At 45.5% G+C, this 18388-nt stretch overlaps 1 protein-coding gene across 1 annotated transcript; it reads left to right on the top strand.

Annotated features, from left to right (window-relative positions):
• The first annotated feature begins 51 nt into the window (after positions 1-51).
• Positions 52-15203, top strand: LOC144246498 (uncharacterized). Its single transcript, XM_077784305.1, has 3 exons — positions 52-234; positions 6540-6634; positions 8868-15203. Exon 3 carries the CDS (start codon positions 9167-9169, stop codon positions 11354-11356), a length of 2190 nt encoding a protein of 729 aa, XP_077640431.1. The 5' UTR covers positions 52-234; positions 6540-6634; positions 8868-9166; the 3' UTR covers positions 11357-15203.
• Positions 15204-18388: the final 3185 nt, after the last annotated feature.

Genomic DNA, 18388 nt, shown 5'->3' with positions numbered 1-18388 from the left:
GGCCGGCGCCAATCGGGCGGGGCGGGGCGCGGGGCGTGGCCAATGGGGAGGCGGGAGCGGCTTGAATATTAAGGCGGCGGCCGTACTTCGCCATTTTGCTGGCGGGAAAGTGTCGTGTGCGGCGCTCACACGGCGGGACCTGAGTGCAGTACGTCCGGCCGGGTGGGGGCGGGTCCGGGAAGGGTTCGCGGAGCCTCCCGAGCTCTGGGCTAAGACTGCCTGAGAAGCTGTGAGGTAAAGGGGTGAGGGCTGAGGTGCTATGAGGGGGATTAGAGCTGTGGGGTTCGTGGAGGATTGCGGCGATGTCAGGGGCTGTGAGATGCGCGGGGCTGAGGTTTGTGGGATCCGTGAGGGTTGCGCACCTCTGGAGTAGGGGATTTGGACTGAGGGGCTGTGAGGGGCCCTGGGGGATCAGTGGAGTCTGTGTGGGGCTGTGAAGTTTGCAGAACGGATGGGTGCCGTGCCGCTGAGGAACGCTGGGGGAGCCGTGAGGTGTGTAGCCCGTGTGGGGCTGAGGGGCTCTAAGTTGTGCGGTGTGCGGGACCGACAGCTGCGGGATTCGTCAGGCGCGGGGCTGAGGGGCACTCGGGGATCGGTGAGGGGCTGTAGTCCGTGAGGTGTGAGGGGCTGTGGGTGTCTCTGGGGGTTTGCGAGGGTTTGTGTCTGTGTGGGACCCGTGGAGGCCTTTAGGGCGTGAGGCACTTGGCGCTCGCGGCTCTGGCGCTCTGAGACGTGTTTTTCCGCGCGGCGCGGCGCTGGGGCTGCCCGGACAGCGCGGGGTGCCCGGCCCCGGCGTGGGGCGGTGCGTCCGGGGAAGCAATAACCTCCCATGGGTGCAGCAGGGAGTCCCCGCCGCTGTGCCCCGCCGCCCCCCGGCGGGGGTCGAGGCTGGGCTGTGCCCCCGCTCGCCTGACTGGGGAAGGACCAGAGGGTCCCGACTAAGCCTGGCTGAGGCTCCCCCTGGCCGGAGCGCGGCCGTCGGCAGCCCCTGTGAGGAGGGTGAGGAGGAGGGTCTCGGGGCAGGGAAAGGAGGAATGGGTAGCGAGGGAGGTAGCTTAGTCTTTGTGGCTTTTGCTGATAATATTGCCTGCTTGCCGTTCTTCACTCTCAAGATGGGCTTTTTTTTTCGTGTATTTCCGGACGGGTGTAATTAAACCCCCAAGTCCCTCTAATAGTTGGGAATCTAAGCAGTGTGGTTTGTCTGTACAGAAATTCGAGGTAAATGATCTGGAGAAAGCCGTCTCTGTCAGGTTTCAGGTCACTACCTAGCGTTAGAAGTATCCATTTCTTTTTAAATGCAGGATTAAAGGAGAGGTGGTCATGTCCCAGGAGACAGCTGCTCCCTCCTGTCCATGGAGAATGTGCAGCCCAACAGTCAGGGAGAGGTGATGTCCAGCCTGCAGAAAGAACTCCGTGCAGGACCTTAGAAATCTAACAGGGTAAGGTGGCTGAAAATGGGTGAGGAAAAGAGAGGAAGGTGTGTGTAAGCTGATGACTTCTAAACCCCGAAACTGAGGTTTTGTCTTTCTCCTTTGCCTGTGGTTTGTGTCTATTGCAAATGCAGATTAAATGATAGAATCGTGAAATTGTTTGATGTTGTATTGTGGCTTTATGTTTTATGTTCTATATACATATTCTGTAATGGTTTGTCCCTCTACTCCCCACTTGCCCACAATAGTTTGCCCCAAGTTTTCCCGCTTCTTTCCCCAATGTCAGTCATGCCAAAACTGCAAAGTCATTCCCCTGTCCCCTTCTTGGCTCATTGTCCATCACTTGGCTTCCCATTCCACTCCTCCAGAAACTTCTAGCCTGGGTGTCGAGTGATTGAGTGAGGGCCAGGGCTCCCTCCCATGATTTCCATCAATTGGATTTTCTATCTGTCTGTTCCCCCACCTTCCATTCCCCCAAATCCCTTCATTGGTCGGTGGGAGATCCCTTCCCCCTGCTTACTCTCCCCTTTCTACGTTGTTACCACAGTCCTGTGTGGGCTTTTTTTTGGTAGTATCCCCTGGAGCGTAGGTCTCCTTGGAGCCCTGTAATAAACTGTGGACTATTGCCCCGACGGGGAGTCTGCTCCCTTCTTCCACAGATCTTTGCCTCGACTCCTCATCCTCCTCCTCAGGGCTGACTGCATTAGCGCTCAGCCCTAGCTGCTCCCCACAGCCATGCCTGAGCTGGCTGGGAGAGACCAGGAGGCTTCAGGTGGACACAGCAGCACTTTGGGCTGGAAGGGACCTTATAGATCATCTGTTTTCACCTTCCACTAGCCCAGGTTGCTCCAAGCCCCATGCAACCTGGCCTTGGGTACTCCCAAGGATGGATCAGCCACAGCTTATGTGGGCAACCTGTGCCAGGGCCTCAGCCCCCCCCTAGGGAAGAATTTCTTCCTCGTATCTCATCCAAAGCCAACCTCCTTTGGCTTAAGGCCATTCCCCCTTGTCCTGTCACTGCATGCTCTTGTGAATGGATACTTTCCTAAAGGAGAGTCCCTGGCCATGTGTACTCTGTTCAGGTTTAGAAGGCTGATATTGGTCAAATAAGGTTCAAAAACTCTGGAGTTTTAAAATCAAGAAAAGGGAATTCTTGCTAAGGAGAAGAATTGGCAGAGGTGGCTTGCTGAAATGTTTGGAGGGCGGAAAAGGAATGTAAGAGGCAAAACATGATCCAGGGAAGGGGAGAGAAGCCAGGCATTAATTAAATCAGTAAGATAGAAGCGTAAGAGCTGAATTATTTTGGAAAGTAGAACCTGAAGGAAGAACTTGCTGGCTGCCTTGTGCAAAGAAGGCATGTGCAGCATTCTGCACATCTTGTTTGGAAGTGCTTGTGAGGAACACAGAAGAGCGCAGATCAAAAGAATGCAAGTGCTGTATCAATGGAGTATTTATCCTGGCAACAGGATGACAGAGAGTAGCTTCCAATGGCTTAAAGTAAACATCAAAAGGAACAGCTGTGCTACAGGTGTTTAGGCTGTTGTGGAGAAGTGATGGAAGACCTTGTGTGAAGGGAATCAATCCTGTGAGCTCAGGTTTGTTTCACAGGTGCTCAGCTAAGCCGCAGTGTTGCCATGTTTTTGTAGCTGAGAGAAGGAGACTAGCAAGCCAGGAGATTGATGCCTGGATGTCCTCGGGTGTCTTTATGAAGCTTGTGTCCCCAGTGGTCTGTTCTGTTGGTGACGTGGTGTGGAACACAAGCTTTTCCAGACCATGTTAGAATGACAATGTAAAAGCAAAGCTTCCCTTGAAAGCCTTCAGGTACACAATATGGCAAAAGCCAGTGTTCAGAATTTGATCCTTGCAGTCGATAGGATTGGGCAATTGGAATATCTGCCCACTGTTGTCCAATGAGAGGAGCAGCTGTTTAGGTAATCTCCCCTCTGTCTTTTGCCTTCCTCCCCTACCTTTATTATGCCAATGATTGCAAAATAAAATGTCCTTGGAGAAGTAACAAGCAAGAGATAACAAATTTTTAGGAATGTGTCAATAAGCGCCTGTTCACTGTGGGAAAGAAATGTGGGAAAGTACGGGAGGTTGCACTGAGGCATTTAACAATCTACAGAATCACAAACACATGAAGAAGACATTAAAGCTAAAACCCTTGGGCATTGAGATGAAAATATTTTAATCTTCTCAATATGGACATTGTTATAAGTGCAGCTTGTTTACAAATGGTCAAATGGGGGAGGGATGCAACCAAGCTAAAATTTAGGGAAACTCCAGGAACGTTGTTTTAAGATAGAAAGCAGTTTGGTTAAATGAATGGAAAAGTTAACCAAATAATGGATTTACTATAGCTGAGAAGAGCGAGGAAGAGTTATTAAGATAAAATTTCTTTTACCTGTCTGTTTGTGCTGCTTAAAACATTCATTGTGGTCTCTGAATGCTTCCATATTTCTTTTAATGTCTGGCCTTAGAGTAGTCTCTGCTCCCCTCTTAATGAAATTTCTTAGAATTAATTAAATAAAATATCCTGTTTCTGGTAGAAGAGACAAAGATGTTTCGTTCCGCCCCACTGAAGGGCAGTTCAAGAATAGCCTTTGGTGAATGCTCTGACATTTTAAAACCTGCAGGGGGAAGAAGTGGTTTCTCTTCCTGCTGGTTTCATGATGCCCCAGGAAGGATTTTGGGAAATGATGGAAAAGAGAAGTGAGTTTGTGAAGTACTCCCAGCATGTAATTTTTTTTGTGCTGAAGAGTCTCAGGCAATTTCAATAGGCAGTTGAGGGTATTGTGTTGTCAGACTAAATTCTACCTCTTCTTTTTACTAATGGACCTCTGTGGGGGACAGCTGAGCCGTAGAGCAAAAAGTATTGAAGTAGAGATTTTTGGAGTTCACTTGAGCTAACAAAATGAATGTATCATGAAAGAGACATCTGCCATGGTACAAGGGACATAGGGAGACATAAATCTTTGGAGCTTTCTGCATAAAGGCAATACCAGGGAAGACCAGGGAATGCATAGAACCCAGACAAAGGCCCATCTGTTTCCGGGAAGGAAAAGAACCCAGATAAGGAGACCCCCTCTGTCTCCAATCATGTCAAGGCTAACAGACATACTCAGATAAGACCCCAAAGGACGAAAAGCGCATGCGCAGAGGGGAAAAGTTAAAAAGTTCAATCCAGAGGAAGACTGCGGTCTTCAGCCTCAGAAGACCACCAGGGACGCCCGCAGGACCACCACAGCAAACCATGCATGCCCAGAAGGGCGTGGACCTATTTAGCATGAGAGGGGAAGACAGGCGGGGCCGGGGGTTGAATATGCATAGGAAAGTTGTGTAATGTATTGCATATGGAACACCTTTGTGAATAAACGTGTGAGAGACGGCAGCTCAGGGCACAAGTTTTTGGAGAGCTATCTCGCTTGTGCCGAGAGCTGACATACATACCCACTTCATAACTACATCGAGTTGTGGAGTCTATTTATTCCACTTAACGCTTCAGTATTACACAGTCAATGTATGGTGTGGACATCTTACACCTGGTGGGCCCAAAGTCCTCAGAACAGCACACAGGACTGTAAAGGAGAAACCAGAAAGAATGTTGTGCTTTGTCTAAAGGAAATCATGCAAGACTGTGGTTGAGCAGTGTTACCAGGAAACATAAATATTGTGGTTATCGCTTTGGCAGTGGAAAATTCTACCCGAAGCTGTAAGAGTATATAAACGGAGCTGTAGAAACTATAATTTGGCTTCTTGCTTGCACCAAGTGAAGTCCTGTCTCTCAATCGCTGTCAGACCTCAGAATTTATTGTGATAAATGGATATAATTAGTGGTAACTGAATTGTAACAATGTAAATATTTTAGAAAACAATTGTTATAAAGTAAAAAGGAAAAGTATATGTGATTAGTGTTACAAAGCAGATGGGTCCTTTTCTAAAAGTTACATGTAAAAAAACAGGATACAGGATGTAGTATTGAGATAAACAAGATCCCAAAACAGAATCAGCCTTGAGATGAACAAAGCTGGGACAATTCCAGAAAACAGAATCAGCCTTGGAATGAGCAAAGCTGGGATGATTCCAAGTATGGAATCCAAGTTGTGGTTTTATCTATGAAATAATAAGGCCTATTTGGAACATAATGCTTATGTATATAACACAAAGCTTAGTGTGCATGTACAACCTGTAAATGTTATCCAGAGGGCAGAGAGGAAGACAGCAAGCCTCCCTCTGAAAAGACCACTGAAAAGATAGGAGACCCCCTAGCAACCAGTGGAGCATCTGCTATGCAATATAGTGTTGTGGATATCAACAATCAATCAAAATAGGAGATTTACAGAAAAATGTTGATCGAATATGTATTAGCATACGGTATATAAGGTGTGTTTGGATCACTTTGTTTCGTACGTGAGACAGGGTAAGAAGCCCTCCCCTTACCCTGGTCAGTTTTACTTATGCTTGATACAAACCTTAATCATAATTAATCACTGCCAAATTTTTATATGCTTCATTATATATGATATACTTTATTGTATTCATTTATATAAAATTGCTGTTCAATTAAAATTGCTGTAAAATTAAATCTTGTTTATTAGCTAGATATACTGAACTTCATTCATAACACTGTTAAGGGATTTTTGTGGTACTGCAATGGCCTCTGATGGGAAAATAAAAAAAAAGAAACCAAACTCGGAGTCTGGAGGTTGTTTGTGGACAGGGAGTGAATATTATCATGGAATTGGGACAATCTTGGCTGTATAAGAAATATGGCATCTGTGGAAAATAAGGAATACCCAGCCTGGCCAGGATAATGTATATATATCTCCCTCAATATGTACAAAACATTCCCTCAGAATAAGAGGAACTTGGGCTGGGGAGGACATGCAGGAAGTGCATGCCTTGCCATTTACTTGCCAGTGGTCAGTTGGTGGGCTGTGACTGTGTCAGAAGAGAATTCTTCTTGGAAAAGTCTCCATCAAGTTTAATTTTCTATAAAAGAAAACCTCCAAATGAGCAGAAGATGAGGAAAAGGGAGATGCAGAATGCAGAGGGATGTGGAGAGTGAAATGAATCGCTGTGTTGTTAATGTTGCCTTTCCTTCCGCAGCGTCCTCGCAGCTCTGTGAGCTCTGGTTTGGAAGTGCCCCACCCACTGCCCAGTTTCACCCCCTATGTGGACGAGTCAGCTCAGCCCCAGATGATGTGAGTCTTGAGTTGGAGCTGGGGGGATTGCATTTGGAATTGTCAAAACTGCTGTCTAAAACTGGGACTTGGTTTTGCCGAGTACTTAAGCCTCTTGAGCTAGAAGAATTTAGAAATCTGTCAGCCTGAAAGCAATTAGTGCTGCAGCTTGATGACAGAGGCTTCAGCAGAGGTTGCATAAGGACATAGGAAATGTTCAGTGCTGCTCATGATGTGGGAGCCTATATCATATTCATATATGCTAATGAGTTTAATAGCTTAACTCAGTGTGTTTACACAAAACCACAAGCTACCTGTCTTAGGGTGCTGTTTGCTGTGAAAGAGGCCCAAATGGAGGCAGCAAATGTGGCTGGTTTTTTTCTGTCTTGGGAACTCTGTGCTCAGCATATCTGGAGTTTTATTCTGAAATAAGTTGTCAGAGTTGCCATGCCAACTGTGTTGCTTAGGTCATGGAGGAGTGAGTGTGCTGCTTGTACAGTGCTCCCTGAAATGCTGATAAATCCCAGGAGATGGGGTGGCTCAGTTAGGGCAGAGGAAAACACGTTACTTTGGAAGGTTGCTCTACCTTTCTGTGGGTAACGATGGCCAGGGAATAGACAGGCTCCTTCTGAGAGAGGAGTGGAAAAGACTGTTTGGTATTAGTGACAGTTCCCCAGAGGTCTGAATTGCATGGAATCCAGGAATGCTGGGAGGTGGTGAGCAGCAGGGATTTGCATGTGGATTGCAGGATGGCTGTGCCTCTGGCGGTGCCATTGTTTAGTTGACAAATAAGTAAAATCTGCATTCCAGTTTAAAGTGTAAGGCTGTTTCTTTCTCATGCAAGTCAGTGATGGAGTAAATCTCTTGGCATGCCCATTTCTCTGGGATGAAGATTTGTTACTTATGGAAGGCAGCAGCTTTTCATAGCAGGGAGAGGGATGGAGTGGGTAGAACTGAGCACCAGGCTAAGTGAGCTCTAAGTAGCTTAGGCAGACACTTGGTGTGTAGGTTTAGATACTGTTGTTGAAATCGTAAAAGTTCATTTTTTCCCTGTCTATGAATCAATTTCCTCATGGTATGATGGACACCTGCTAGAAACAGCACTTTTAGGACAGGGTATTAACTATTTGAAGTAATGTTGGTTATGCTATTTTGGAAGAATTGTGGATATGATAGAGCCTCTTGGGGTCTTTTTTACAGATGTTGGTCTGTTTCCCCCATGGGCTGTGTGTTTGATTTTTCTCTATATTTGATGAATCCTCTGCTTTGACAAATCAGAATATAAGGTAGACTTACACAAGACCTAGATTTCAAAGGGAAGGAAAATGGAAGCATCAAAACTGTTGCTGTAGCAGCTGAAATAAGTGTTAACTGCTGTGGAGGTGTGTGTTTTGTTTTGTTTATATTGGTATTTTTTATTTAATTTCTCAGAGTCCATGATGAAGAAATACTCTTAGTTCTTCATCTTCAACCTGGAACTATTTAAGCTGCTCTCCATTATTCTGGAGAATACTACTGTTCTATTGCTTATTGCTAGTTCTGTAGTAGAAATTAGTTGATTGAAGTGATCATTAGACTTAAACTCTTGAGAGGAATTTGTTGGAGATGGGAAGCTGCTCTAATAAATAGGTAACTGACTGTAACTTCTTCTTAGTTGTTCAGCAGATCATAGGCAGAAAAGTGCCCGTCAGCCTCTCTCTGTTTGTGATCCTGTGGATTCTCTGAGTGCCAAGGAAAGCAGAGCAGCAGCAGCAGCCTGTGTAAGGAAACACTTCAGCCCCTGGCAGATTTCCTGTCCAGGAGAGAGCAAGGCAGCCTGTGCTGCTGTCAGACTGAGTCAGCTTGTCTGGACTGGCATCACGTGTGAAAACCAAGGATTCTAAACTGCTGCCTGGCATGGCAGGAATTGGACAGGATGATGATGAGATTATACTGGAAATATCATGTTGTGGCTGTGGCTGCCTTGTCCCAGGAAGGGTTCCAGGCCAGGTTGGATGGGGCTTGGAGCAGCCTGGTCTAGTGGAAGGTGTCCCTGCCCATGGTGAGGAGGTGGAAGTCAGTGGTCTTTAAGGTCCCTTGTGACCTGGAGCATTCTGGGATTCTGTGATAAGTAGAGTTAATGAAGGCTGAATGTCCTTTTCATGTTGGAAGGTGGTGGAGTGGAAGCAAGGGAAGAGAAATGTTCATCTTTGAAATAAAGAAAAAATGGTCATAAAGTCTGCAGGCTTTCACAGTGTCTTCTGTTTTTCTCCAGGATGAGGTGAATGGAATTGAACGTTTGAGTGAGGATGCAATTGTGACAGGCTCCTACAAGAACAAGACCCTTTGTGCCAACCCAGAGGACACGTGTGACTTTAACAGGGCTGCCCACCTGGCCTCAACGCCCTTTCACAGGGTGGTAGCTCAGAGAGTCCCAGCTCCTGCTTTCTCTCAGAGTGAACCGTCCAGAATCCTCTGAATCAGGAGACACCAGAGTGTGAAGGAGTATACTCTGAAGTGTGGAGAGCTGCAAAGGTCTGGACTTGCAATTAAGAAGGTGAGCCTCTGGTGACAATGGGAGCTCTAGTGTCAACCAAAGAAAAAGCTCTAGTGTCAACTGAAGAAAAAGCTATAGTGAATATATGGACTGCTATGTTGGGCCATCGTGGGATAAAATGTGATAAAAAGGCACTCCGTGCTTTATTGCAGTGGTGTCGCAACCATGGAGTAGATGCCACCATAGAAACTGCATTTATCAGTAAAAACTGGGAACGGGCTGGTGAATTGATTTTTGATTCAGCCTCTCGTGGCGATGAGACTGCTAAAAATATTATGACTACCTGGAGGCTGGTGCTGGATACCTTGAAACTGGTGAAACCTGAGCAAAATGCAAAAACAGCAGCTGAGGCACCACAGGCACCATGTGCCAAGACGCCCAGTGATACTGAAGTTCAAAAGGGAGCGGTTGGGCGAGTAGGTGCCACATCAAGTTCGCAGGTGGAAAGGACGGGCGAGAAACTAGAAGTGCAGCAGCCGTCATCCATGCCTCCTATCCCTGCAACTCTGCCTGTGCCGTGTGCACCTGCACCCCTGGTTACCACAAACCCATTCTCTTCTCCTCTGCCTAAAGATGACTGCAGTGATGATAAACTTCTGCTGACGGCCCCACCAGTGCGTGATAGGCCCAATCACAACCTCGGCAAGGACAAAGGAGCCGGGAGCCGAGTGGCTCCCATGGTTACCACAAACCCATTCTCTTCTCCTCTGCCTGAGGATGACTGCAGTGATGATAAACTTCTGCTGACGGCTCCGCCAGTGCGTGATAGGCCCAATCACAACCTTGGCATGGAAACAGGAGCCGGGAGCCAAGTGGCGCTTGGCGCTGAGAGTTCCACCAGGGAGCTGCCAACACCCGGAGTGGCAGGACGCCACGTCCCACCGTGTCCACAGCCAAAGCCTAAGAGGCCCAAGGAAGCCCCTCCATTAACGGATGTGTGGGATCCTAACAGGGGAAGCCCAAGTTGTCGTCCCCCTGCTGGCCGTGAGGAGGATGGTTTTGCCATGCAACCAGTATCAGCTACTATCTCAGGATATGATCGAGTTAGATCTTGGCAGCATTATAAATTAGAGGCATTTGCTAGTGGGGATCTCGAAATTGCTGAACGACTTTCTGTACCAATGCCCCGGCTGTTCTTGAGTGGCCAAGAGCCTGTGAGTGGGACGACTGGGGCTACTATCTCAGCATACAATCCAGTTAGCTTTTGGCAACAGATGAAATTCATAGCACTTGTTAGTGGAGATTATGAAGTTGCTGAACGAATTTCTTTACCTCAATCACCACGGTTCTCAGGTGACCAAGAGCCACAAAATGCGCCCTATATACATGTTGCCTTTAAAATTCTCTCCCAGTTACGCCAACTAGCCACCCAACATGGACTGGGGTCTCCAGTCGTAGCAAGGATGTTACGGCTTCTAGCTGAATGTGAAATGACACCCTTTGATATCAAGCAAATAGCACAGTTGCTCTGTACCCCGATGGAATACCTGGTGTTTGAGTCCACCTGGAAGCAACATGCGGAAAAGCAAGGGCTGCATAATTTAGCACTGCCACAGCAAGATCCATGCTCTGCAGTAGGGGTCCCTCAACTTCTGGGATTGCCTCCTGTAAGTAACCCACGGTTGCAAGCACGCCTAAATCCTTTGATATTGGCGCAGGCAACAGATATAGGAATGCAGGCCCTGATGAAAGTGGGAAGCATGGGATTGGCAACACCAACTCAGGCTTTTGCAAAAATTAAGCAGGGCCCCAAAGAGCCTTATATGCAATTTATAAAACGATTACAAGATGCAGTGGAAAAGCAAATAGTAAATAATGATGCAAAAAATCTGTTGATATTGTCACTGGCACGAGACAATGCAAATGAAGACTGCAAGAAAGCTATAGACCTATTACAAAGAAAAGATCCATCCTTGAATGAAATGATTGATGCATGTGCTGAAGTTGGTACTGTATCCTATAAAATGTTTGCTGATTTGTTAGCTGATTCCTTGGCAACTACTATAAGGTCATACCAATGTTATGGATGTGGGCAACTAGGCCACAAGAAAGCAAATTGTCCCCATAGGTCCAACTCATGGAGAACACGCCAGAAACGGAGAGCTGTGCCTGTAGTGGGAAGCTGTTACCGATGCGGAAAACCCGGTCATTTTGCCAAGCAATGCAAGTCTAAATTCCACGCTAATGGCCAACCTCTTAGTGTATAGGGAAACAGGAACAAGAGCACCAAGGGGAAGCGCTTGCAGACACAAGCACCTTCCTGTCCTCCATTGCAGCCCTATGCGACCGCCTCACAGGGAAAACAAGAGGATCAGCTGGCATGGATGTTTCTACCGCTGACATTATAATATATAGACTCATTAAAGGTATATAAAATCCCCCTTGAGGCCCATGGGGTCTACTGGGAAAATATTAAGTACATTATTATTAGGATGATCAAGTGCAATGTTACAGGGTATTTTTGTCCACCCTTGAGTTACAGATGCAGACTATACTGGACAAGTATGTGCTATGGTACCGTAGTAGGTACACCTACTCATCCTGTATCCATTCCAGCTAAAAAGTTATATTGTTCAACTTGTGCCTTGTTCAAGTCTTGTGTTCCCAAAACAGACTCAAGGCTTTGGCTTGATGGGGGAACCTAAAGTACACTGGATTCAGATCATATCTGATCAAAGACCAAACGTGGTTTGTGCTCTTACAATGCCTCAGGCAAATCCATCGCACATCAAGGTTAGTGGGATGATAGATACTGGAGCAGATGTAACTATCATACCTGCTAACACATGGCCTCGGTCATGGCCCACCATAGCTGTAGGATCTGTTGTTGCTGGTCTTGGAGGTACCACACAAAGTTACTTGAGTAGTAAGCCTGTGTTAGTTAAAAATGCAGAACAGACATCCATGATCCATCCTTATGTTACTGCTGTGCCACTCACCTATAGGGAAGGGATGTCTTATCGGCATGGGGGTGGAAACAGATTTTTAACAGGGGCCTCTGTGCTGAAGGGTGTAAAGCATCCTACATCACTGAATGACCTGTGTGGGTTAATCGGTGGCCCCTTGAAAAAGTAAAACTGAATGCTCTTTAATTGTTGGTTAAAGAACAATTAAATCAAGGGATATTAAGCCATCAACAAGTCCATGGAACCACCCCTGTGTTTGTGATTAAAAAGAAATCAGGTAAATGGAAGTTATTCCATGACTTAAGAAAAATTAATACAGTTATGGGAAGTATGGGTGCTTTACAGCCTGGAATACTATCTCCAACTATGATACGTTCTACTTGGTACATTTTGATTGTCAATTTAAAAGACTTGTTTCATTACCATTCCTTTACATCCTGATGATATCCCAAAGTTTGTATTTACAGTGCACTCTGTCAATCATGCAGCAAAGAAAGCTTTTTACAGATTCAGCCAAAACTGATGCAAGAGTTTGGGTTGCATATTGCACCTGAGGAGGTGCAACAACAGCCTCCATGGAAATATTTAGAAGTTAGACTAAACAATGCAGCCACAAACAATTCAATTTTCAACAAAGATCCCAACATTAAATGATGCACAAAAACTTTTAGGTATCATCAACTGGGTATGACTCTATTTAGGGTTAACTACCCCACATTTATTATCCTTGTTTAATATTCTTAAAGTTAACTTCCTCAAGTGTTATGGTTTAACACAGCTTGTTTTTTAGTTAAAACCTGTTTTGCCCTCCTCCTAATCCTTATCTCGCAACAAAAAATGAGTAAATAATACTAGTGGGTGCACTGGCATTTAGCCAGCGCTAGACCCACTACATTAATTGGTGTGTTGGTTGGAAAACTGGGATTGGCAAACCAAAACCATTACACTTAATTGGTGTTTCCGCCCAGTTACCGAAACTACTGCATCTTTTGGTGGAGAATGCATGTAATTGGTGAAAGCTGTGAGATGATGATTAATTAGGAGAAATAAGGGGCAAAGCAAGTATTAAGCCATAAGGTTAAATAGAATGATAGTGGAAAATTTATATTGTAATTTTATTGAAATGTCTAGGGGTGGAGGTTAGTGTAAGAAGTTTTTTCCTTCTGTTTAATTTAGTCGTTTTTATTGTTCTAAGTAGAAATTGCATGTTGAATGTAATTTTGATAATTTTAAAATGTGTATTCACAGAGACGAGGGATGGAGAATGTCATGGTTTAACATAGCTTGGTTTTTAGGTAAAGAGATAATCCATCAGTTATGGAAGTGATTCTCTGTGAGGACTGCTAACATCTTTCTCTGGACCCAACAGAACCAATCAACTGGTTAGTTTTGTGTACTGACACCCTGTTAAACCACTTAAGGAAGCTGAACACACCTCTATGAAATCACATTTAAAAATGGACAAAACCCAGGAAAAGCTCTTTTGCTTCTGGCTTTTGAACAGGTAACTGGACACTGCCTCCACCACATGGCCCACATGAGCTAGTATGGCTGGGCCAGCCCCTGCTCTGCTGCAGTGCTGACCACACCGTTAAAACTGATAATGGCCCTGCCTATATCTCACAGAAAACTCATCAATTCTTGCAGTTATGGGGCATGTTGCATCTCACTGGCATTCATCATTCCCCTACAGGCCAAACCATTGTTGAGTGTGCCCACTTCACTTTGAAGTGCATTCTTGACAAACAATAAGGGTCAATATCTGGTGAAACCCCTCAAAGTAGGGTAGCCAAAGCTCTGTATACACTGAATCACCTTATAATATTGCCAAACTTCCAAAACCCTATTATTTTAAATCATTTTTTGTCATTGCAGTTCTTTAGTGACCTCCAGTTGCCCAAGCCTAAGGTATGGGTATGGGGACCTCATTATCAGCAAGTGGGAAGGTCCTTGGGACCTTGTTGTTTGGGGTGTGGGTATGCTTGTGTTTCTACAGATGCTGGTATTCGATGGGTACCTGCCCAGTGTGTGCACCCTGCTCGACGCTCTGCTCTGGATCACAACCAGCAACGCCTCCCTGACGGCCCCTCAGCTGATGGCTGTGGAACAGTAACAATGTTTGGGCATGGTTGCTCCATGCATTGAATCAGATGGGATTTTGTGTATCTGTGGCACAGCCAGAACAACCTTTTCACACCTTCTTAAGTGAGGGTACACTTAAATGGCACACAAAGTGTACAAGTAACACAAAATGTTGTCAAAATGCAATGCTCTTCCCAGAACAATTGTAATACTAAAACCCCCTGTATGGAACTGTGGGATGTTTCAGATGACAATTTACCTGTGCTTCACTTGAACCCCAAGAGTTAGACATTTTAGGGACATTATCAGCAGAAGGATGTGTAATTTTTAATTACACACTGAAACATGATATGTGAGACAGAATTTGGAACAGACAAGCAAAATTTTACCCCCAGTAGTTTCTGGATTAAATAGATTGGCTTGCTTTGTAGCAAAAAGAGTAAATGAAACTTCCTCAATTTTGAGTGCTTTGGCTATAGATGTAGATAGTATGCAGCATGCTATTGATTTTCTTTTGTTAGCTCATGGACATAGTTGTGAAGAGCTTGATGGCATGCGTTATACGGCAGATTTTCTGGGACAGATCACTGGCTAGAAGGGTTAAGTTTGTCAAGCTAGGTGAAGAGCCTCATTCCAACTGGGCTTATAATTTTTTGTATTACCATAATTGTTTTGCTCATTGTGCCATATTTGTTACCCTGTCTGCAAACGGCCCTGCAGAGCATGATAAAGACTGTCTTTGCAGCTGAAAAATAAAAAGGGGGAACTATGATGGCTAACAGCTGGCATGAAAGCCTCACAGACACAAGTAACCTTGACCTTGACTTGATCAGCCTGTACCCATGAGAAAAGGAAGTAAACATCTTTATGGAAGAAAGCACTGAAAAGCAGGACCTTACTGCAAGGAGTGGATGCTGGCCAATCTTTGGTGAGCGGTATGGAGGCAGCTATTGGCCACTGAACTGGGTGGCAATAAGTCGCCAGCCAATTGTGAACAACACACATTGCTTTTCAAAACCGTATGAATGAGAGATATGAACAATAAAGGTTGCTATTGATGCTTGAACCTTGGAGTGTCGTGTCCATCTTTACTAAAACACAAAAGGACATGGGAAGTATTCAGTGCTGCTCATGATGTGAGAGCCTATATCATATTCATATATGCTAATGAGTTTAGTAGCTTAACTCAGTGTGTTTACACAAAACCACAAGCTACCTGTCTTAGGGTGCTGTTTGCTGTGAAAGAGGCCCAAATGGAGGCAGCACATGTGGCTGGTTTTTTTCTGTCTTGGGAACTCTGTGCTCAGCATATCTGGAGTTTTATTCTGAAATAAATTGTCAGAGTTGCCATGCCAACTGTGTTGCTTAGGTCGTGGAGGAGTGAGTGTGCTGTTTGTACAGTGCTCCCTGAAATGCTGATAAATCCCAGGAGATGGGGTGGCTCAGTTAGAGCAGAGGAAAACACGTTATTTTGGAAGGTTGCTCTGCCTTTCTGTGGGTAACGATGGCCAGGGAATAGACAGGCTCCTTCTGAGAGAGGAGTGGAAAAGACTGTTTGGTATTAGTGACAGTTCCCAGAGGTCTGAATTGCATGGAACCCAGGAATGCTGGGAGGTGGTGAGCAGCAGGGATTTGCATGTGGATTGCAGGATGGCTGTGCCTCTGGCGGTGCCATTGTTTAGTTGACAAATAAGTAAAATCTGCATTCCAGTTTAAAGTGTAAGGCTGTTTCTTTCTCATGCAAGTCAGTGATGGAGTAAATCTCTTGGCATTATCATTTCTCTGGGATGAAGATTTGTTACTTATGGAAGGCAGCAGCTTTTCATAGCAGGGAGAAGGACAGAGTGGGTAGAACTGAGCACCAGGCTAAGTGAGCTCTAAGTAGCTTAGGCAGAGACTTGGTGTGTAGGTTGAGATACTGTTGTTGAAATCGTAAAAGTCCATTTTTTCCCTGTCTATGAATCAATTTCCTCATGGTATGATGGACACCTGCTAGAAACAGCACTTTTAGGACAGGGTATTAACTATTTGAAGTAATGTTGGTTATGCTATTTTGGAAGAATTGTGGATATGATAGAGCCTCTTGGTTTTTCTTTACAGATATTGGTCTGCTTCCCCCATGGGCTGTGTGTTTGATTTTTCTCTATATTTGATGAATCCTCTGCTTTGACAAATCAGAATATAAGGTAGAATTATTCAAGACTTGGATTTCAGAGGGAAGGAAAACAGAAGCATCAAAGCTGTTGCTGTAGCAGCTGAAATTAACTACAGGGATGTGTGGGGGGTGTGTTTTGTTTTGTTTATGTTGGTATTTTTAATTTAATTACTCATAATCCATGATGAGAAAATACTCTTCTGTTCTTCATCTTCAACCTGGAACTATTTAAGCTGCTCTATAAACTTGCTTCATTCTGGAGAGCTGTAATTATTGCTTACTGCTAGTTCTGTAGTAGAAATTAGTTGATTGAAATGATCATTAGACTTAAACTCTTGAGAGGAATTTGCTGGAGATGGGAAGCTGCTCTAATAAATAGGAAACTGACTGTAACTTCTCAGTTGTTCAGCAGATCATAGGCAGAAAAGTGCCCATCAGCCTCTCTCTGTTTGTGATCCTGTGGATTCTCTGAGTGCCAAGGAAAGCAGAGCAGCAGCAGCAGCCTGTGTAAGGAAACACTTCAGCCCCTGGCAGATTTCCTGTCCAGGAGAGAGCAAGGCAGCCTGTGCTGCTGTCAGACTGAGTCAGCTTGTCTGGACTGGCATCACGTGTGAAAACCAAGGATTCTGAACTGCTGCCTGGCATGGCAGGAATTGGACAGGATGATGATGAGATTATTCTGGAAATATCATGTTGTGGCTGTGGCTGCCTTGTCCCAGGAAGGGTTCCAGGCCAGGTTGGATGGGGCTTGGAGCAGCCTGGTCTAGTGGAAGGTGTTCCTGCCCATGGTGAGGAGGTGGAAGTCAGTGGTCTTTAAGTCCCTGGAGCATTCTGGGATTCTGTGATAAGTAGAGTTAATGAAGGCTGAATGTCCTTTTCACGTTGGAAGGTGGTGGAGTGGAAGCAAGGGAAGAGAAATGTTCATCTTTGAAATAAAGAAAAAATGGTCATAAAGTCTGCAGGCTTTCACAGTGTCTTCTGTTTTTGTCCAGGATGAGGTGAATGGAATTGAACGTTTGAGTGAGGATGCAATTGTGACAGGCTCCTACAAGAACAAGACCCTTTGTGCCAACCCAGAGGACACGTGTGACTTTAACAGGGCTGCCCACCTGGCCTCAACGCCCTTTCACAGGGTGGTAGCTCAGAGAGTCCCAGCTCCTGCTTTCTCTCAGAGTGAACTGAAGGAAGACAGTCCAGAATCCAAGAGTGCGCCTCTGAATCAGGAGACACCAGAGTGTGAAGGGGCATACACTGAAGCTCTCAGTGTCAAAAAACTGAGGTAATTAACAGTAAGGGACCTTTAGCCCTTTCTCCTGCATGTCTTTCATGTTGTGGCTTTACTGTTGCTAAGGATGGAGTTTTCTGAAAAGACCAGAATATCCTGGTCAGAGCAATTTCAGTGTCTGCTTTGACTTGAGCAGATTGAAGAGGTAATAGCAACCCCGTTGGCTTTTTACATTACTGCTGTGGGACTTAAGTACAAGGTTTTTTTAACCAAATAACTTACAGAGAAATAAATGCTTTCTGTCCTCATTATCAAACATGAAGAGCAGAATCACCAGTTGATTTTATACTTGTAGAGAGAAGGTTATTAATGTCACTAAGCATCATAGTAACACAGCCTCTGTGAGCCACTTCTGGGAATGTCAACCCATTTATTTTTCAGGGATACCCCAAAAGCGAGATTTTCTGTGTCACTAAAGCAGAACACATTGCCAGTTTCCTGAGGTGAGTGCCTCAGGAAAAATGACAGTATGAATTTAAAACCTAGTAATAAAGTGGATAATCAGCGAGTGCCAGCGGTTAGCAGAGGGAAAGGGTTGGAACACATGGGAGCAGGAAGAGGAGTATTCCTTCCAGGTGAGATTAACTGCGAGCGCATTATTTCTATTTTTTTTTTCCCGCCGCCGCCGCGGGTGAGGCGGGAACTACATTTCCCGTGACGCCCCGTGGCGACGCAGGCCGGCGCCAATCATGTGGGGCGGGGTGCGGCCAATGGGGAGGTGGGAGAGGTTTGAATTCAGAGGCGGCGCCGCCGTTACGGCTTTTGCGCTGCTGGGGTCCTGTGTCGGTCCGGGCGGCTCGCGCCGCTGTGT

The sequence above is a fragment of the Lonchura striata genome, chromosome 6, assembly GCF_046129695.1.
Source record: "Lonchura striata isolate bLonStr1 chromosome 6, bLonStr1.mat, whole genome shotgun sequence".
In the NCBI taxonomy this organism is placed as follows: Eukaryota; Metazoa; Chordata; class Aves; order Passeriformes; family Estrildidae; genus Lonchura; species Lonchura striata.
The sequence above is the reverse complement of the archived record's forward strand: the minus strand, read 5'-3'. Positions and strand labels throughout refer to the sequence as shown.